This window comes from Salvia splendens, chromosome 4 (assembly GCF_004379255.2).
Source record: "Salvia splendens isolate huo1 chromosome 4, SspV2, whole genome shotgun sequence".
Classification (NCBI taxonomy): Eukaryota; Viridiplantae; Streptophyta; class Magnoliopsida; order Lamiales; family Lamiaceae; genus Salvia; species Salvia splendens.
This window is the reverse complement of record NC_056035.1, coordinates 31,819,954-31,839,453: the sequence shown is the minus strand read 5'-3', so window position 1 is coordinate 31,839,453 and position 19,500 is coordinate 31,819,954. Positions and strand designations below refer to the sequence as shown.

Below are 19,500 nucleotides of genomic sequence, written 5' to 3'. Positions count from 1 at the left end.
TTTTGTGTCTGCTGTCATTGATAAATACTACTCCGATAAGAATCACAATTTGCCATTTCGATTCATCCCATAATAAAATTGCATATATCCCTTATTTAACTAATTTGTTTTATTCACATTTTAGTATAAAACTAATAAAGATAAGTGAGATTCATAATCTAAAAACTTATTCAAATATTGAACGTTATCATTACACTAATATATAATATTAAAATGCTAAAATGCTACTCCATTAACGGGTTATAATATTTCTGTAGTTGGAAACGTATCCAAATTTACTCATTTTCAATATTTTTTAAAAAAATCATGAGTAATTGTGTTTTCTATACATATAAAATATTTAATCGTTGCGCGCGAAAAATGCGCATAAATTGGGAGAAGATGAAAACCAACCGTTTTGCAACCTCCAAGAATAGTGAGATTTGTAAGAGAAGCAGAGAGACATAGCGCGAGGAAATCATTTGGCTGTTGAGAGATAGAGAGAGATAGGGTTGTAGAGCAGAGGGGGCCAGTGGATAATGTTGAGGCAAAATAACCCAGAAAAAAAATTAAAATAAAAAACAGATTTTTTTTCATCTTCTACATGCCTCCAACTGCTGGCCCGTCTGAGAAATCTTGATTTTCTCTCACCCATTTTAGACCAATTTTGTTTTTTTGTTTGCAGATAAATTTAACAAAAAATCATTCATAGGAAAAATTAGGTGACCAATTTTCCTCGATGGGTGGGCAAAAGTTTTCAGATTTTGCTCCACCCTCTAAATGCACTGATCGTCCCTCGGCAAAGAAACGCCTCTATCAAGTTTGGAGGGGTCGAAATGTATGATATTTCTCCCCCAATTTTGATTTGTATGTGATGCTTTTTCATATTCATGGTTTAGCCATGGAAGTTTTGCTGTGGTGTAAAATCTTCAATGTAGAATTAGGGTTTCATTATTTTTCTGTTTTGTATAGATTTTGTTCATGGAAGTAGAAATCTCTGAATTAAAATTGGGGTTTCATGAAAGGGATTTGTAATTCCTTGTTTGGTTTGTTGCTATTAAAAATTTAATCTTTGCAATGCTTATCAACTTGCACTGTTGCACAATGTATGAACTGAACTCTGTTTTTTTTTTGAATTTATTCAGAAATTTTTATTTGGTGGGAGATTGGTCTTTGGTCCTGATGCAGGCTCAGTCTTGTTGTCGACGGTTCTCATAGGTGGTCCGGCATTAACTTTCTGTATAAAGATGCTTTTTAGGATCTCAGAGCTTGATTTCTTGTACGGGCGTATTGTGTTGGCCGGAGGATTTATACTCACATTTTTGGTGGGCAACTTAAACCTGAATTGCTAGTAAAAAGATGATCTTCCGGTTTGCAAAGTTTCCTCACCTATCGTTGCGTTTGGCTCGTGTTGCAGGCATTGTCGTTTCTCTACATGACATCTGCGAGAAATCCTGGTATAATTCCTAGGAACAACCGGCCACCGGTTGATTTTGAGGTAGAGTCGGTTAGATCCTTGGATTGGGCCAGCTGCGGGGGGACTCCCTCGTTCAAGATACCAAGAACCAAGGATGTTTTTGTGAATGGCCACACAGTTAAAGTCAAGTTTTGTGATACTTGCTTGTTGTATCGCCCGCCACGCGCTTCCCATTGCTCAATCTGCAACAATTGTGTCCAGAAGTTTGATCACCACTGTCCATGGGTGGGCCAGTGTATTGGAGTTGTAAGCATGTTTGATCATTTCATTGATTATCTTTGTGTCGTTGTGCTTATCGTAGCATACACATTTACATGACTCTCCCGTTACTTGATTTTGAATTTGATTTGATGCAGAGAAACTACAGGACCTTCTTCTGTTTCGTGACAACATCAACAGTCTTGTGCATATACGTTTTCACGTTTTCCTTGTTGAACCTTCTCGAGAAACCAGGTCCCTTGTGGCGGAACATGTCAAACGACACTGTATCAGTTAGCCTAATCTTTTACTGCTTCATCTCCGTGTGGTTCGTTGGTGGCCTCAGCGTCTTCCATTCTTATCTCGTGTCAACCAACCAGGTCAGCCACCTTCCGTGTCAAAACACTTTGAAACACTCCATATTTAGTGGTATCGTTTCTCATAATCCGAGCTTAACATTTGAACAGACGACGTATGAGAACTTCAGGTACCGTTATGATAGGAAGGAGAATCCATACAATCGGGGAATAGGCCAGAACATCAAGGAAGTCTTCTTCTCCAAGCCAGTAGCTACTCAGATCAACTTCCGGGAATGGGTGAACGAGGCAGATTTCCACGTGCAATCCATATCTAGAAAATTCAGCGCGGACTTCATAAAGACACATGGAAAGCTAGACTTAGAACTCGGTGTGATAGGCAAGGATGGGAAACCATTCCCAGGCATTCTGCAGAATCTGGATTACAAGGGAATCGAGGAGAGTTTGAAGAAGCCGAAAGAAGGGAAAGTGATTCCTGACCCCTTTTTCCTTCCATCCGATCAAGACGACAAATACACGACAGGAGATAGCTTCACCGACGAAGATCGCTCTGAGTTTTAACTCTCAGAGAACATCTTCTGCAGTACTTGGTAGATAAGGTATGATCAAAACTTGCTTAAACCGCATTGACTATTGAATAAAATGTGTATAGACACCTCTTTTTTCACTGTTTGTGGCTGCTTAGATTTTTCATTTTTCCTTTGTTCAGTTTTGGTTAGGAATTATGGTTGCATTTGTCACACCAGGAAAGAGGTGTAAGTATGTATTCTGCGGTTTATAGTTGTACCACTTTTACCACAATAGGCTTTGTATTTTTTTTGTTCATTAATTGTTTTATCTTAATTACTAGTCTGTCTTCTTGAATGTTGACAGATATTTGCTCCAAACATCGTGCTGGCTGATAAGGGAACCAATAATTCACAATTGAGAAATCAGTTTTGAATATTACAAGGATGATAGTATTAAAAATATTATTGTAAACTGATTAAATTAATAGAAAATCGAGGTCGAGCATACACGAATACCAACTTGGAATCTATACAACTGGATTAATACAGCGTGGGATGCCTAATTCTTCAAAAAGATAGCTACAAGGGATTAACTATAATACACTTTTAGTTTATACATATGTTTATTTAATTGTGCTATAATATGGATCTACATATTTGTTTATTTTAAAATAATTGTATAATGAACAATAATGATTGATTCTCTCTTTCTCAAAATAAAATAGGCATCTTGATTCTAAATTCTGTACTTTTTTACAGTGAAATCAACCTATTGGGATCAAAGTAGCAGAAAAGTATATCAACATTAACAAGCAAGAAAAAAAAAATTTAAGCAAGCCAATTTTCTACATTAAATTTGAACTTTCTCTAGTATTGAATATTGTACTGTAATACTTAAATAAAATTTATAATATTTTAAATATGAATGCTGTGCCTGCACGTTCGCTTGTAAAAATGCAAAACAAGTGACTAATGTACATTGTTAATAGTAAAAGAGTAAAAAAGTTTTTTTTTAATGTTAGATAGTACGTACTATTTATTTGGTTTGTGAAGAAAATGTTCATCAAAAGCAAATACGGGTTAAGATGTGTCATAAGGGCATGTTATATTTCAACATGAATATTATGAAAATAAATTATACTAATAAAGAGTGTTTTAGAAAAGAATTAAAGGACACACTCTTTATAAACACTAAGATAGCTTACAAGATAATTATCGCACACTTTCAATGGAGGAGAGTAATATTTAATGAATTCATGTTTTTTTATTAAAACATAACACTTTAGGGTTGAAAATAGCAAAAAATAAGATTGCACGTTTGAGACCGTTAATTAGTTAAATCAAATTGCGAAGATATTAGAAAAATATAAAGTTGTACCACCATGGCTGATCATAAAAGTATATTTTGTAAATTTAATTCAAAAACATTTTATTTAATGTTCTTATCTCTTTATATATTAATTTGTTTTGTTCGTCATTAAATCACCTATCCAATATGGTTATTTTGGATGTCCACACATTATTATTTTACTCACTATTTTATTTACTTTTTTTACTCGTTTTGAAAAACATTAATTCGTGATAGATAAAGAGTGAGAAGATAATCATTTGACTCTAATGAAATGTACTCACAATAATTAGGATTTTTACAGAATTAAATTTTGAGTTAAACGGTAAAAATAATTAAGTATGTTTTGCAAAGAGACGAACAAGAACAAACATAGGCTTAAGAAATTCCGTGTGGCGAGGGCAAATGGCAGCTATTTCTTGATCATCCCATTTCTTACTTCTCTCTCTCGCCAAACTCCATATAACGATTCTTCAAATTCACCCACAATTCTCTGTAATACATGTTCGTGCATGCAACAATTGATCAGGGACAGTGAAAAAGGCACGATTTTTAGAATCTTTAATGTCATTTCGTATGTGGGCTGCTGTCAAAGAGCCAAAGATTGGAGCTTCCGTTGTCAAATTTGAGAGCAAAATCTGAATTGGGGTTTTGGGTTTTTCTCCGTCGTCGAAGACTGATGGACCTCGGAAAACCCGAAACTAAGAGGCTCTATCAAGTTTGGAGAGGAAGTAATGTAAGCCCTTTTGCCGTTTTGATTGATTTTTTGGAGATGAATTAGAAGCCCATTTGCTGATGATTTGATGTTTCCCACTTTTTTTAGCGAAATCAACTGTGAATTTTTTTTACTTAATTTGACTCAGTTGTATGACTAGAGTGCTGTAATTATTGGATTTGTGTTTTGAGGTATTATCTTCTGAATTTAGATTCTCACAAGTTGGAGTTCATAATTCTGGATTCCATATATTTGGGTTGAAAATGTATTTGATTTTTTGATTAATCCAGAAGTTAATGTGAATGGTGTTTAGTGAAGGGCTGTGCATTTCTTTGTGTGTCTATATCTCTTATATAGCGAGTATTTGGTTCCTATTATGACAGTTTTGGAACAATTATGTATAATCAAGCACTTATTTGGAAATTTTGGTTTCTGTTGGTTTTGATGTTGCAGAGGTTCTTCTTTGGAGGAAGATTGATTTTTGGACCAGATGTGGCTTCTTTGTTCTTATCCACACTCATGATTGCAGGTCCAGCTATTGCATTTTGTGTAAAGTTATTTCTCATCTCTAGGCACCGGCTCAAAGAAAATAAAAATGCCGTTCCTTGGTATGCTATGCTCGTTGTGGCTATAGTACTAACTGTGTTGGTAAGCAATCCTAAACTTGTGCTTATTCTTACCTGAGCTGTGCCTATCCTTAAATTTGCTAAATTCTATTGATACGAACCTAAACTGGAAGATGTGGCCTAGCATTATCAGTTAAGGTGATTAAATGTGTTATGTAAAATGCTCTACAACAACGTGCTTCGCTCTTTGTTGCATTCTCTACAAGCCTAACTAGATTCCATGGTGTAGTTATCTCATTAGGATGTGTTCCTTTGCTATCTGTGCTTACCTTTTCTCCTGTATTAGGCTGAGGTCATAAAATTACCATTCAATCATTAGTATTTGTTAGATCTGCAGTTGAGGTATAATGAAGTGATGACATGATTACAAGGTTTACCTCGTATTGAGACTCACTAGGAAACATACAGTGGGCGATCACAGTAACTAATATTGGTGATAGCCATGATTTCTAAATTTTATTTGAGATTCTATTTTTAGGTGATTTGGATTATCGATAGGGCCTTTTTGGGATGTAAAGATCTGTAAACCAACTGTTTTCTGAACGAAAGTGAAAAGAATAATGGACTGTTTCTTAGAATTACCCTCTCCTTTTCTTCTGCAGGATATACTTTTTCTCTTCCTTGCATCTAGTAGAGATCCCGGAATTGTCCCTAGAAACAAAAGGCCTCCTGAGTGTGATGAGGCAATCGAAATGAACACCCCTTCAATGGAGTGGGTGAACGGTAGAACTCCTCATCTGAGACTTCCCCGAACGAAGGATGTTATTGTAAATGGACACACAGTCAAGGTGAAATTTTGTGACACATGTTTGCTCTACCGCCCTCCCCGTGCATCACACTGCTCCATCTGCAACAACTGTGTTCAGAGATTCGATCATCATTGTCCATGGGTTGGTCAATGCATTGGTGTAGTGAGTATTTTTCTATTCGTTTAGCAAAATGGTGAATTGGTTTTTGTGCATTTACTCTGATTTCACTTAAAATAATTTTCTTGTGAAACTAACATGATCATCTTCTTCGTTTGTTTCTGCAGCGTAGTTATAGATTCTTCTACATGTTCATATCAACATCAACGCTCTTGTGCGCCTACATCTTTGTTGTTTCATGGTGCAATATTGTCACCAGGAAAGGCACCGTGTGGAAAGCAATGACATCCGATTATTTGTCGGATATTCTCATCCTCTACTGCTTCGTTACCTTTTGGTTTGTAGGCGGTCTAACGTTCTTCCACTTCTACTTGATCAGCACCAACCAGGTAATAGGTCATTTACTCGAGTCTTAAGTCTGGCTCGAGAGACTAGACATCCACTGTGCTTTTCTTCATTTGTTCTACGCCTCATGTGTGCAGACGACGTATGAGAACTTCAGGTATCGGTATGTTAAGAAGGAGAATCCTTACAACAAAGGGATGATCAGCAATTTCAAAGAAGTGTTCTTCTCTACAATCCCACCTTCTATGAATGATTTCCGTGCAATTGTCGAGGAAGACGAGGCAGAGGTCATGGAAATGATGGACCAGAATTTCATGGGAGAAATCACTAGCAAGAAGGAAAAAATAGACATAGAGATGGGATCGAGTTTTGTTGACAGCAACGGCATTGTGATACCTGATCTTCTGCGCAATCTTGAATTCGATGACATAGAAGACCACATGAGACACAAGCAAGGGAGCGAAAGATCCGACTCCAGCAGCCCTTTGGTTACTCCTGCTGAGGGAGACCTGGCAGAAACTGTGGCCAACCATGTGGGCAATTGTGAGATGCCACAATATCTCAACATCGCAAAGCATGAAGATGCTAAACAGTTCTATTTCCATGTTTGATGAGACGACGACTGCTGTAGCTGGATTTCTTCGACGTGTTCAACCTTACTGCGCAAACAATGCTGTTGAGAGCAATCTTGCAGCAGAATGAGGGAGAAATCATGTCAGTACAAAGCTCATATACATGCAATTTGTTTTATTGCTTTTGCTCTACTCCAGTGTTTGAGACAAAATTGTGTGTATTTTGTAAACATATATTCTTTCCAGAGGCTAATATATACACTGTTTTTTGTTTATTGAGTTAATAACTGCAATATATTTCATCTGGTGAGAAAGTAGGATCCATAAATAATGAAAATAAATGAGAATTGAGATGGCTAATAAGAAAATCCACGTGTCAGGCTCCAATTTCTCTACAAGATTGTCATTGGATGAGATTAGATCATCCAAATTATATATCGCCAGTATCTATACCACCAAAAATAAACATCTCACACTTGAAATTTCTGCTGAGAATGGCAGCAGAAATGGCTCTAGTAAAGCCCATTTCAAAATTCAGCAGCTCCATCCCAAAATTCGGCAGCTCGGGACGTCCCAAGACGAGATTTTTCAGCGTGAGCATGTCGTCGACGGCCACCCCGCCGCCGCCTGCTGCTGCCAGCAAGAAGAAGAGCCAGAAGCAAGAGATAAAGGAGTCCCTTTTGACGCCGAGGTTCTACACCACGGATTTTGACGAAATGGAGCAGCTCTTCAACACGGAGATAAACAAGAACTTGAACATGGCCGAGTTTGAGGCTCTGTTGCAGGAGTTCAAGACCGACTTCAACCAGACACACTTTGTTAGGAATAAGGAATTCAAGGAGGCTGCTGACAAGATGCAGGACCCGTTGAGGCAAATCTTTGTCGAATTCTTGGAGCGCTCTTGCACTGCTGAGTTCTCCGGTTTCCTTCTCTACAAGGAGCTCGGCCGCAGGCTTAAGGTATATCTCTGTGTGTGTGTGTTTCTTGATTTTCCTGTATGGATTGATTGATTTAAGTGTTTCTTGTGTTTATACTTGTTTTAATCTATTTGTGTTACTTGCTTACGCTTAATTTGGGGATAATCAGAATGGCTGTGAGTTGTTTTCATTTTGATGGATTTGATCATTTAAGTGGTTGTCAACTGTAATTTCATCAGCTGCTTTGTTTTAGAAAGGATAATAGGCTTACTTTTGTTTTTAGTCTTGTTTTTCTACTAAATTGAATGGCCTCATTGTTGATTGCTTTGGCAGAAAACTAACCCTGTGGTTGCTGAGATATTCTCTCTGATGTCGAGAGATGAAGCGCGCCACGCAGGGTAAGTTCGACTGACTCCCTTTTGATCAGCAAAGAGGCTGCTGAAACTGAGGTTTATTGGAACTTGTTACCAGGTTTCTGAATAAAGGATTGTCTGACTTCAATTTGGCTCTGGATTTGGGGTTCCTTACAAAGGCCAGAAAATACACTTTCTTCAAGCCTAAGTTCATCTTCTATGCAACATACTTGTCTGAGAAGATTGGGTACTGGAGATACATCACCATATTCCGCCACCTCAAGGAGAACCCCGAGTACCAATGCTACCCCATCTTCAAGTACTTTGAGAACTGGTGCCAGGATGAGAATCGCCATGGTGATTTCTTCTCTGCGCTGATGAAGGCTCAGCCGCAGTTCCTCAATGACTGGAAGGCGAAGCTGTGGTCCCGCTTCTTCTGCCTCTCTGTAATTCCTACTTCTTGCTCGTTGTTTCTTTGAAATTTATGATTCATCTCATGTTTGCTTACATTCTTTAAGGTTGGAATCTGCAGGTTTATGTGACTATGTACCTTAATGACTGCCAAAGAAGTGCTTTCTATGAAGGCATTGGCCTCGACACAAAGGAATTCGATATGCATGTTATAATTGAGGTAAAAAAATCTATTTTTTGAAGTAATTTTGCAGATTCATATATCCAATATCTTGTGTTGTCGTTTGTGCAGACAAACCGCACGACTGCAAGGATCTTCCCCGCTGTGCTGGATGTTGAGAACCCGGAGTTCAAGAGGAAATTGGACAGGATGGTGGAGATCAACACAAAGCTGCTTGCAGTTGGGGACACGGACGACATCCCGTTGGTGAAGAACCTAAAGAGGATCCCTCTCATTGCAGCTCTGGCTAACGAGCTGCTTGCTGCGTATCTCATGAAACCCATTGAATCTGGTTCAGTGGACTTTGCTGAGTTTGAGCCACAACTTGTTTACTAGCTTTTTTTTTCAAAATTTCATGTAGTGTTAAATTCATTTCAATCTGCAGAATAGAGTATCGGCTGTGATACAAAACAGGGGAAAGAAACATCGTATGAATCTGATTGATACTCTTCAGTTTTTCATGTAATTTTAAACAAAGCCTTGGATTTGAATATCTTGATTTTCCACTTACATAGACTTCAAAACAATAACAAAATTGAATCTTTAAGTTAAAACATAAAACACATTCTCTTTGGGGGGCACAAATCAAACCCTCATAAACGAAAAATATCGATATATCTGTAGCATTTAGATACTCCAATTGGATACTCATCTTTTAAATTATCAAAAGAAATAAGGGGCAAAGGAGAAAAGGAACAGGGACGTATTTGTTATCCAAAGCTCCCATCTTTATACTACAGATTGATTAAAGAAAGAAGAAACCAAACACACAGAGAGCTGTTTCATAATCTCTTCAAGCTTTTCTTTCTAGCATCTATCTTCTTCTTGCCTGCTGCCGGAACCTTCATCAGCGCAGCCTCCTTCTTCAGCCTAGCTGCAGCTGCTTCCGATCCACTCACTCCGACTATCTCAGTTGACGACAGCATAGCTGCTGACTGATCTTGCATGTTCTCTGCTTTGGGGGCCAACGGGGGAGCACCACCAGATATGGCAGTCTTCTGATCAGCACACTTTGCCGAGGTGTTCGTCTGGTCCACGTTCAACGTAGCTGGCTCGGAAATTGCTCCAGATTTCAGCTTTGACTTCGGCTTTACAGCATGTATCCCAGTGAAAAGCCTGATGTTTTAGGTATTTCATCATCATCAAGCAGCTTTTTATGTTTATTATATGTCACGTGTATAAATTTCAGTGACAGTACAACTCACCTCGCGTGTCTGGCATACTCGTCATAATCTTCTAGCAGAATCTTGCCAGCCTGCTCATTTAGAGCCGATTCTGGAAATGGTTCGATCAGTAAGCATCTGATCACCTGGTCAGCAACAAGACACCGAATGAGAAACATAAGCCTCTTGCGAGATATTATCAATTGTTAGAATATACATAGAAAACCCGACAGGACTTACGATTAAAACGTGTCGTAAGCCAAGGGTTGGATTCCAGTCTCTCTTCAATGCATTAACACAGATCTCACCAACGGATGATATATTAGGATGAAAAATCTTGGTCAAGAAATAGCCTGACAGAAGATATAGCTCGAAAAAAATTAGAATAGTCGCATTCATGTACCGACCCAAAACTACAAATTAATCGTCTGTATGAACCCCTTAGTATCAACTTTTATATTACAAGCTAATCCAGTCATCGACTATATCACTGGTACATTAAATTCCAACCATAAGTAGAAACAGTTACCAAATGAGTGTTGTTAAAACTGAGGCTTATATAGTTACAAAAGATGCTTGACCCTTGTTTCATATGTGGTCATACATTACACACGAGAATGCAAATAAGTTATGCATTTGGAACAACTTAATCCAACCGGTATCCATATTAAGTGTGGGATCACAGACCTTTGGGAGGAGTGTGTGGGAAGTCCTGTGACAATATCAACTTCATTCGGAAAAGGCCATTCTCATACGGCGTCCCAGCTGCAAGGTTACAAACAATCAATCACAAGAGTCTTGATGTAAGATAAAAAAACGGTAACAGTTTAAAATAGGTACCAGGGCCTTCAATGTCAGCGAATATAACTGAAAAGTTGTCATCATTTACACCAACTTTAATGCCTTCTGGAGGGGTTTCATCGAGATTCTTAAGCTCCTTTGCCAGTTGTTTTATGACATTTGGAGGAAGGTTCTCGTTTGTTGCCTAGAGGAAAGGTTATCTTGACTCAGATACTCAACCTATACATTATTTGTGCATGTAAACAAGAACATACAAGAAGAGAAACATTACCATCGCTCGTTGCCTGCTAGCGTAAAATGTATTCTTAGAAGCTGCGTTGCAAAACAACAGTCAATGCAAGTTTGGGACAATTAAACCCAATCAGGATCCTGCAAAAGTTATTGGCATCTTCGATCAATCAACAAGCTTACTCTAATGAAAGAAAACACCATTGGACAAAACCTTGGAATAACCAAGTGCACATTAAACCATCACACAAATACTACAGTTAGTCCACAAAATATGGGTGGCCACTGGTCAGGAGTCGAGAGAATTCTAGGTCAGCATTCCAATCATAAAAGTAAACGTGCTAGTAGCGAATAGGCTTGAATCATTGACAATTTTTATCATTGATTTGAAATACAAGAAGAAAATGAGAAACGTCAGATCATGTCAGCTAGGTATCCCTAATTTGAATTCTGGCCCCAAACTACCAATGCTCATAAATTTGATTTTCACATATTTTCTCCCCCACCTTATCCACTGCAGGACTTTAGTAATCAACCCAAGGATCTAACACACAAAGCACATAAACTCCCAAAACTAAAAGCATAAAGGATAAAAAAGTTTAAGTGATTATAATGTTCAAATTTCCACTGCCAAGCTGTTGTGTAATGACATTGGCCCTAAAATCTTCTTTAATTCTGTAAAGATCGTGCCAAAAATTCAGAGTATAAAATGCACAATTCAATCATGCAACTTCCCGAGTAGGCGAATTACAAAGAAATAAGGAGAAATTCGGTTTTAGAAGTAAAGATCGTGCCAAAAATTCCAGTATTTCAGAAGCATTAACGTCGCATCAAAGCAAAGAACTTTGAGAACACTGGAAAGACCACATTTTTCGGATCGAAATCAGAGCAAGCAAAGTATAAACCCTAAATTGAATCACTCAATAAGCTACCTCAAAAGTCAATAATAAATGGGGAAATTCACGGCAAAATAATTATAAAATCGAGTATAACACACAAATAACAAAATCTTGAAATAAATCGGGAAGCCCTAATCCAATATGATCTTAACCAAAATTCCAAGAACTTCAAACAGCAGCTAATGCAGTACTTAATTGGAGGGTTGTAAGAACCCAGAACGAAAAAAATACCTTCGACCGACAGAGACTAAATGGGGAACAGCATTAGAGTGATGAGACGATGGAGAGGGTGCAAATTTCTCAATGCTTTCGCTTTCTTTGGTAGACAGATATAATATCAGACTTGGCAGATGCAATTACAAGATTTCAGATAGCGATCCCTCCCTTGTATGTATGTGATTGAGGAATTAGATTTTAGCAAGCAGAGAGAGAGAGAGATTTGATATATGCTCGGCGATATGAAGGGTATGGATTAGGAATGGGTGAATTGATATCGGCACACCAAAATGTAATGTTGCCACTCTTTGGATTGTACCGTTAAAATACAGCTGCAGCCTTTCAAATTTTGTATTTTTCCTTTTTTAAAATAATGTAATTCTTTGAATAATGTCTATGATGAAAAAGGAACTAATTTTATTAAGGGGAATGATGCTAAACAATCATATCATGATTGTCCAAAAAAATTGATTTTGTTAAACAAAATATAAATTATAGTACTAGATTTTAAACTAGATAAATAATTAACATAATATGTAAATAGTGTTTGAATATTAATTACAACCTATTCATTTATAGGTATATAGTATTTACTTAAAATACTAGTATATAATTTTACTGATTTGGATAATCCACAATACTTCGAATTAAATGGTGAGCCAAAACAAACTCGCGGAAATCTTGCAATTTTCTAATCATAAATGTTCGCTTTTCAGTTAGATTTTTATTAGATAGGGCAGAATCAAAAATTAAAATTTTCAAAAGTTATAACCAATCGAACTGAGTGAATCAAAATAAATAAATAAAAACTAATCTGTAAAAATCGAAAAGAAAATCCAAAATTACTTAAATAAAAAAAAACTGAAGACCGAAAATGAAATCCAACATAACAAATATCTAACAAAATCATAAATCCATCAACCAACACAAATATCACATCTATCAAGGCCAACAAAAATAGAGTTTTAGAGCATCTCCAATGGCGGACGTCCGGTCGGACATCCGCGACGGGCGACCGGGACATCCGCCATTGTGGCGTGGCAAGTCGGATACGGACGTCCCGTAAGGACGTCAGATGTCCTCGGACGTGCGGGCGACGGGCGAGTGGACGTCCGCCATTGTGGCTTGGGTCGGACGTCCGGTATTTAAATTTTTTTTAAACTCTATATATACGGCTCGTTGAACTTCATTTCATTCGCACCACTTGTGTTAACAAGTTTCTCTCTTCTTTTACTACAAATATCATTTCTACTTAATGGAGAACGACATGAACTCCCCCCGCCACGAGCGAGTCGCAGACTCCGACGTTTCCCGCCGAACTGGAGGGAAACTCTAGTGGAAATGCGACAACGGTTCAGGCAATGTTGGGGATGCAGTCCCAAATGGCGTGTGGGATGGGTGGAATGGGTGGGATGGGTGGTATGATGTCCCCGTACTTCAATATGTACAATTGGATGGGTGGGATGAGTGGTATGGGTGGTATGATGCCCAGGGCAGCGGGGATGGGGATGGGGGGCATGACCCCAAATATGATGGGGATGGGTGGGATGATGCTGGGGATGATGCAGACCATGCCTGAGGGAGGGGGTGGCAGGGGCCCTGAACCACTTGCGGAGAATGTCTATCGCCCAGTTATCGATATGCTGTCTACTGATTCCCCATCCAGTTTTATTCCGGAGACTCAGTTCACCGGCATGGAAACTTTCTCTTTTGAGGAGTTGGGGCTATCTTCAGTCAGGGAGACTCCCGATGATGTGGGGACAAAGGCAAGGGGCAGGGGCAGGGGCAAGGGCCGTGGCAGGGGCAAGGGCAAGGGGAAAGCCACAGGCTCTTCCTCGTGAACGGTGGCAGAGGAAGAGGATAAGGAGGAGACGGGAAAGAGGACGGTCTGGAGCGTGTGGGAAAACGTCGCGCTTGCGAAGGCTTGGGTTTCAATAGTCGAGGATCCCTATGTCGGTGCTAACCAGCATATTGACAGACTGTGGCATCGCATCGCTGAAGCCTACCTCACACACAAACCGGCTGTGGCGAAGCGTCGCATTCCCGAACAATGCCGGAAACAGTGGGAGCGGTTGAGGCCTAAGCTTAGTCGATTTGCCCGCCTCTACCAAAACAATCTCCGCCAGGCAACCAGTGGTATGTCCGAGGAGGATGTGAAGAACCGTGCCTTTGCGCAGTACCCCGACAAAGCCTTGAAGTTCAAAGATTTCGACCAGTGGGAGGCCTATCTCGTGGTGAAGGATTCCCAAAAGTTTTGTGGGGGTGTCGAAGCGGGCTGGCCGAAGCGGACGAAGATCAACACTTCCGGTGAATACAGCAACAGTGCTGGTTCGCACGAGCTCCCAGAAGCCGAGGAAGTGTCCCCGTACCTCAATCAGACTCCCGCCGTCGTCGTCGCCCGATGGGCAAAAGGCTGCGTAGCGGAATGCTAGGGGAAGCAGCAGCGGTAGCGGGTCGTTCGAGGTCCAATCGCAGGCCCCTGCTCCCCCAGAAGAGTACGACCGTCTCGCCCGCGGGCAGATAACGACTAGCTTGGTCCGGACCATGCATAGGTGGCATAGCACGACCGATCCGGTGTACAAAAGGATGTTGAAGGATGTCATCGATGGATGTCGGCGCGATTTGGGGATGCCACCCATTGGAGATGATGGCGCCGAGATCAGCGGCGGGGACGACGGGAATTGCTTTATTTGTGAATTTGTGATTTTTTTATTGCGGGAAGTCCTAGTGGGAAGGGCGATGGGAAGGGCGGATTGTGCAGGGGAAGTTCTAGTGACGTGGCAGTGGGATGGGAAGTCCTAGTGACGTGGCAGGAGGTGTTTTTAGAAAGTCCTAGTGGATGTCCGAGTGGGACATCCGGGCATTGGAGGTGCTCTTATAGCATTCACTTAGTTCAAACACAAGTAAATCAATGAATTAAAGTAGTTTTAAATTTTAAAATTCACTTAATAATAAAAATATTTCTTTCCAAGTCTTCAATATTCATGTTTCAACAAATAATGGAGATTAATTAATTTATCGAAACTTAAGTTGAGATAATAAAGTTGTTATACATGCACAGATTGACTAATATAAATAAGATAAATCAAATAATAATACTAATAAACTTAAATGCATAGAACATTAAACTTCCAAGTACCTTCCTCTAGTTTTTTGATATCTTTAAAAATTTATTCGATAATAAATATATTAGTGGGCTTGTGAAGCTAATCTTGACCACAAACGAGATACTAAACAAGTTTAAGTACTAAATGAGCTCCTAAGTGGGTCGAGTACTCGTCCTCCGGGTGCTAAATGCCGACTCTGATGCCACAGGTGGGACGCTTGAAAAATTCATGGGCCACTTGCGAGTACTTAGTATTTTTATTTACTATTTTTCACCAATCTAAAATGTCAAATTTGTTCCACCACTCTCAAATCATCTTAAAAAATTTCTATATATCATTACTATCATTCCAATGGTGAAAATTTCATATATGGATCCTACTTTTTTTCATAGCATTCTTTAATAGTACACCTAATACATCATTATCATCTAAGTGCAACATTTGACAACTCAATTTTTGTTCATCAACATTTTTCTTACAATAGGTGGTTTGTAATCACCATACAACTAATTCAGCTTTAACTTCTTTGGCGAATGAGTTGACCAGCCCATCATTGTATGTGTTGTTGCACATTTCGCTCACTTCAATTTGACTAACGACCATGAATATTAGCTTATTCATCTTCTTAGGAGCTCCCCAGCATTTGTCTAACTTTTCTTTCAATTTTCTTTGTTATTATACCCAATTCATCACCACTATCTTCTATATAAGCTTTTAACAACTCTTGCACTTTGTAAATTTCATGAAAATACGGATAATTTATCCGACTCTAAGTGGAGCATTTCCTTTTCCAAATGTTATAGCTTCCAACATCAAGAATATCGAATTCCAAGTGAGAATATTTTATCCACAACAAACTCTTGATGTTTTTTTTTTCAGTTCACAACACTCTTTAAACTTGTCCAAAATTGAGTACCTAAAAAATCGAACGACACTTCTAATTCTCACCATAGAAGACCCAATCTCTTCCATGCTTGAACCATTAAATTGAAATCATGAGCAATGCCTCTCATACGCATGAGTACAATTACTAACAATTTTCATCTATTGACAAATAGCTTCTTCCAAATAATCTATACCAAATAATAACAGATCAAAGGTCTCTAGTGAGAGAATCAGCCCCAATCAAAATTGATAAAATTGGACAATCATGGAGAATTGCTGAAAAATAAGCAGTCACAAATACATATCAGAAAGGATAGTCACGACAACATCAGATCATCAAATATTCAACAACTCAAAACCATAAAGACAGAAGAAAGATGAAAACTAAACTAGAAAGCCATCAGACTAGCCAGCCAAACTCTTCATCCATTCTTTTTTCCATGTTTTTTTTTAGTTTTTTCGATCCATAGAAGCTTGCACAGGCTTACTAGAGGGCGAGCCGATCATTTGGCCATCATCACCTTGACGAACTCTTCATAGTTGATCTGTCCATCACCATCAACATCAGCCTCCCTGATCATCTCATCGACTTCCTCGTCAGTCAGCTTCTCCCCAAGATTCGTCATCACATGGCGGAGTTCGGCAGCAGAGATGAAGCCATTCTGATCCTTGTCAAACACGCGGAACGCCTCTTTTAGCTCCTCCTCTGAGTCAGTGTCCTTCATTTTCCTCGCCATGAGGTTCAAGAACTCAGGGAAGTCAATGGTTCCATTACCATCCGCATCCACCTCATTAATCATATCTTGGAGCTCAGCCTCGGTCGGGTTCTGCCCCAGGGACCTCATAACGGTTCCAAGCTCCTTGGTGGTGATGCAACCTGTCCAGTGAAAGTGTGACTATGACATCTCTAGAATGAGGACATGAGCAAATTGCCAAATTCTAAGTTCAGAGATTCAGATTCTACATTAAGATCAGTTCACTCAGTATTAAGCATTCAGCAACGAATTCGTCAACGGATACTATATTAGATCTTGCACAACCTGTGCAGACCAACATCTACAGTGGAATCCACAACCAAGACATCAAACAACAGGTAGATCTAATCTTGAGCTAAATTAATAATATGGTAGAGCAAAATAACAAATTCATAATCTCCAGCAGATCAAAAACCGAGAAAAGTTTAACTCTCAAACCATAAATATAGCACTTCCCAACACCACAAATGTCCTCGGGCTTACACACGAAACTACAAACCATCAAAATGCCTGAATAACCTCAAAATCGCCATTTCGACGAGAGATTCGTAATCAATTTAAGCTAATTCGCAGCAACAGTTTAGGTTCGACAAAGTCAGAAATACACAATAACCAATCAGATCTGTGAAAGAAATCAAATCCACGCGCAGGGGAAAACGACGAAAAGAAAACTAATGAGTAATTACAAAAACACACAGCATGAATTGAATGACGACATGAGCTAGGATGCACAAAATAAAAAAACACAGAAAAATAGGGGCGAAAGGAGAAGAGGAGATGCGCACCATCACCATCCTTGTCGAAAAGGCTGAAAGCCTCCTTAAACTCAGAGATCTGATCGTCAGTCAACTGATCCGCCATTACTCGAAAAAATGAAAGGATCCTTGTTTTCCTTTAACCTTGTGTTTGATTTGTGGGTTTTGAAATGAAAGGTTAGGTGATTCTGCGAAAACGAGATGGCCTCCTAATTTGTAGAAATCAAAAGTTGAAGACAGCGTTATTTACTAATCAGCTAAATTAGCTAGTAATCAGGTAATTTATCTGTTTGATAATCAAGATTAAATGTAAAAGACATTTTTCTCCTTAATATATCAAATTTATTTTAATTAGTTATAATTACTGATTTAGGTTCTTTATGAATTAATGTTAATTATACATTTTTCTTTAACATGTTTAAATTGGCGGTGATATAGAAATAATGAAGTAATTATTACCGTTAATTAACACCTAAACAAATTAAATACTCGAATTTTAATACATTATCAACCCCACGGCCTATTGAATTTTCTTCATAATAGAAATCAATAACAAATAGAAAGTTAATCAACTCCATTAATAATAAATAATATAGATCAGAATACAACCAACAAACAAAAAATTTCAATAAAAATAGAATCATTTATGCTCATGTAGCTATGCCCCACCGCCCATCGGCCTCCATCTATCTCCAATAGCCTTTCATCGTCCTGCGTCGACACCATCTTCTCCATCAGGCCAGTTTGCTCTCATATGTTGATAAGAACTTCAAACAAAAGTTAACTACAAATCTTATATTGCAATTTTGAGAAATATTTTTATTTGTGAACAAAGCAAACACAACCTTGTGTTTGTACTATCAAATTTCATAAAACATTTACCAATTTCAAAACCAAATATGACAAGGTGAATGATTCCATGATTTCAACCTTTTGATTGATAAAGTTATGATAGTATGTAGATCATTAAAAAAGATTAATTTCATTTTCATGGTTTCAACTATCCTCTCCGGTGAGAACACAACAACAAATATTAGTAGCATGCGTAAAGTGGAGAAATATAAAAGATACTATTGATAAAGATTAAAACCCTATTTTGAAAATAATTTTTTTTGCAGAAAATTCAATGATGCAATAGATTATAGGCGAAGGTAACGAGAAAGCGAGTAATTAGGCTAGGAAATGACACATATATATAGACAAAAAATATAGAGACTTTATAATGTGTTAAAATTTACATTAAATTAGTATTAATATAATTACTAATAATGTGTAAGAATGCGGCGGTGACAAATCCTCTAATTAATGCTTATTATTGAAATATTGAGATTAAATTACAACTAAAAATTTGTAGCTGCCGGGCAAAACCACTTCCACGCCACATTTATAATGATGTCCAAATTTATTTTTAAAAGATCAAATTAGTGAAAGGATATGGGTTAGATTAGATTAATATAGATTAAATAATTATAGTTGGGCTACAATTATAATTAGTCCATAAGCCCAACAATCATAAAACCCTAATGACTCTTTGTCTATATAATGGTTACTTATTCTCCATTGTGGGAGATGAGAAATAGCGTAAACGTAAAGATTTGTAGAGAATTCCTAGCTTTCTCTATAGAGCGATTGTACCGAGGAATTGTTCCTGCATCGGATCAGAATACACGTGGACATTGATAGTAGTGGATTCAACTTGCAGGACACAATCGTAGAAGAAAACACAACAAGTAAGATTTAGTTTCGTTGTGTTTTACATGCTCAACTTGCAATATGATTATGAATCTAGATCTGTTATTCTTGTTTGCAATTTTCGCTGCGCTCATTAGATGAATACA

General features: G+C 38.3%; 5 protein-coding genes across 6 annotated transcripts; 3 read left to right on the top strand and 2 right to left on the bottom strand.

Annotated features, from left to right (window-relative positions):
• Window positions 1-387: 387 nt before the first annotated feature.
• Window positions 388-2,858, top strand: LOC121801547 (probable protein S-acyltransferase 1). Of its 2 annotated transcripts, none has more exons than XM_042201058.1 (5): window positions 388-817; window positions 1,168-1,304; window positions 1,397-1,702; window positions 1,813-2,034; window positions 2,122-2,858. In XM_042201058.1, exons 2-5 carry the CDS (start codon window positions 1,227-1,229, stop codon window positions 2,530-2,532), a joined length of 1,017 nt encoding a protein of 338 aa, XP_042056992.1. In that variant the 5' UTR covers window positions 388-817; window positions 1,168-1,226; the 3' UTR covers window positions 2,533-2,858. The 2 variants fall into 2 exon arrangements, with proteins under 2 accessions (XP_042056992.1, XP_042056991.1); XM_042201057.1 differs by having other exon boundaries at window positions 1,125-1,304.
• Window positions 2,859-4,205: 1,347 nt separating this feature from the next.
• On the top strand, window positions 4,206-7,227 carry LOC121801271 (probable protein S-acyltransferase 4). Its single transcript, XM_042200726.1, has 5 exons — window positions 4,206-4,564; window positions 4,997-5,191; window positions 5,772-6,080; window positions 6,203-6,424; window positions 6,518-7,227. Exons 1-5 carry the CDS (start codon window positions 4,508-4,510, stop codon window positions 6,989-6,991), a joined length of 1,257 nt encoding a protein of 418 aa, XP_042056660.1. The 5' UTR covers window positions 4,206-4,507; the 3' UTR covers window positions 6,992-7,227.
• A 181-nt stretch (window positions 7,228-7,408) lies between these two features.
• LOC121799459 (magnesium-protoporphyrin IX monomethyl ester [oxidative] cyclase, chloroplastic-like) lies at window positions 7,409-9,363 on the top strand. Its single transcript, XM_042198839.1, has 5 exons — window positions 7,409-7,911; window positions 8,203-8,267; window positions 8,341-8,668; window positions 8,755-8,853; window positions 8,926-9,363. The coding sequence occupies exons 1-5, from the start codon at window positions 7,447-7,449 to the stop codon at window positions 9,187-9,189; spliced, it is 1,221 nt and encodes a 406-aa protein (XP_042054773.1). The 5' UTR covers window positions 7,409-7,446; the 3' UTR covers window positions 9,190-9,363.
• Window positions 9,364-9,541: 178 nt separating this feature from the next.
• LOC121799460 (ubiquitin-conjugating enzyme E2 22-like) lies at window positions 9,542-12,445 on the bottom strand. Its single transcript, XM_042198840.1, has 7 exons — window positions 12,176-12,445; window positions 11,089-11,186; window positions 10,857-11,001; window positions 10,704-10,781; window positions 10,257-10,369; window positions 10,059-10,162; window positions 9,542-9,969 (listed from the first exon to the last, which is right to left on the bottom strand). The coding sequence occupies exons 2-7, from the start codon at window positions 11,089-11,091 to the stop codon at window positions 9,636-9,638; spliced, it is 777 nt and encodes a 258-aa protein (XP_042054774.1). The 5' UTR covers window positions 11,092-11,186; window positions 12,176-12,445; the 3' UTR covers window positions 9,542-9,635.
• A 3,953-nt stretch (window positions 12,446-16,398) lies between these two features.
• On the bottom strand, window positions 16,399-17,912 carry LOC121799461 (calmodulin-7). The gene is made up of 2 exons (XM_042198841.1): window positions 17,693-17,912; window positions 16,399-17,029 (listed from the first exon to the last, which is right to left on the bottom strand). The coding sequence occupies exons 1-2, from the start codon at window positions 17,766-17,768 to the stop codon at window positions 16,656-16,658; spliced, it is 450 nt and encodes a 149-aa protein (XP_042054775.1). The 5' UTR covers window positions 17,769-17,912; the 3' UTR covers window positions 16,399-16,655.
• Between the last annotated feature and the right edge of the window lie 1,588 nt (window positions 17,913-19,500).

What these genes read in the sequence shown, in the direction of transcription:
- LOC121801547 (XM_042201057.1), top strand. Translation starts at nt 719, where the DNA reads ATGGGTGGGCAAAAGTTTTCAGATTTTGCTCCACCCTCTAAATGCACT. An exon ending in TGGGCCAGTGTATTGGAGTT is followed by an intron (nt 1,703 to 1,812) that starts GTAAGCATGTTT and finishes GATTTGATGCAG; the next exon opens with AGAAACTACAGGACCTTCTT. An exon ending in ATCTCGTGTCAACCAACCAG is followed by an intron (nt 2,035 to 2,121) that starts GTCAGCCACCTT and finishes ACATTTGAACAG; the next exon opens with ACGACGTATGAGAACTTCAG.
- LOC121801271 (XM_042200726.1), top strand. Translation starts at nt 4,508, where the DNA reads ATGGACCTCGGAAAACCCGAAACTAAGAGGCTCTATCAAGTTTGGAGA. An exon ending in AAGTTTGGAGAGGAAGTAAT is followed by an intron (nt 4,565 to 4,996) that starts GTAAGCCCTTTT and finishes TTGATGTTGCAG; the next exon opens with AGGTTCTTCTTTGGAGGAAG. An exon ending in CTATAGTACTAACTGTGTTG is followed by an intron (nt 5,192 to 5,771) that starts GTAAGCAATCCT and finishes TTTCTTCTGCAG; the next exon opens with GATATACTTTTTCTCTTCCT.
- LOC121799459 (XM_042198839.1), top strand. Translation starts at nt 7,447, where the DNA reads ATGGCAGCAGAAATGGCTCTAGTAAAGCCCATTTCAAAATTCAGCAGC. An exon ending in AGCTCGGCCGCAGGCTTAAG is followed by an intron (nt 7,912 to 8,202) that starts GTATATCTCTGT and finishes TTGCTTTGGCAG; the next exon opens with AAAACTAACCCTGTGGTTGC. An exon ending in CCCGCTTCTTCTGCCTCTCT is followed by an intron (nt 8,669 to 8,754) that starts GTAATTCCTACT and finishes TGGAATCTGCAG; the next exon opens with GTTTATGTGACTATGTACCT.
- LOC121799460 (XM_042198840.1), bottom strand. An exon ending in CCCACACACTCCTCCCAAAG is followed by an intron (nt 10,370 to 10,703) that starts GTCTGTGATCCC and finishes ATCTTCTGTCAG; the next exon opens with GCTATTTCTTGACCAAGATT. An exon ending in GAGTATGCCAGACACGCGAG is followed by an intron (nt 9,970 to 10,058) that starts GTGAGTTGTACT and finishes CTAAAACATCAG; the next exon opens with GCTTTTCACTGGGATACATG.
- LOC121799461 (XM_042198841.1), bottom strand. Translation starts at nt 17,768, where the DNA reads ATGGCGGATCAGTTGACTGACGATCAGATCTCTGAGTTTAAGGAGGCT. An exon ending in TTTCGACAAGGATGGTGATG is followed by an intron (nt 17,030 to 17,692) that starts GTGCGCATCTCC and finishes TTCACTGGACAG; the next exon opens with GTTGCATCACCACCAAGGAG.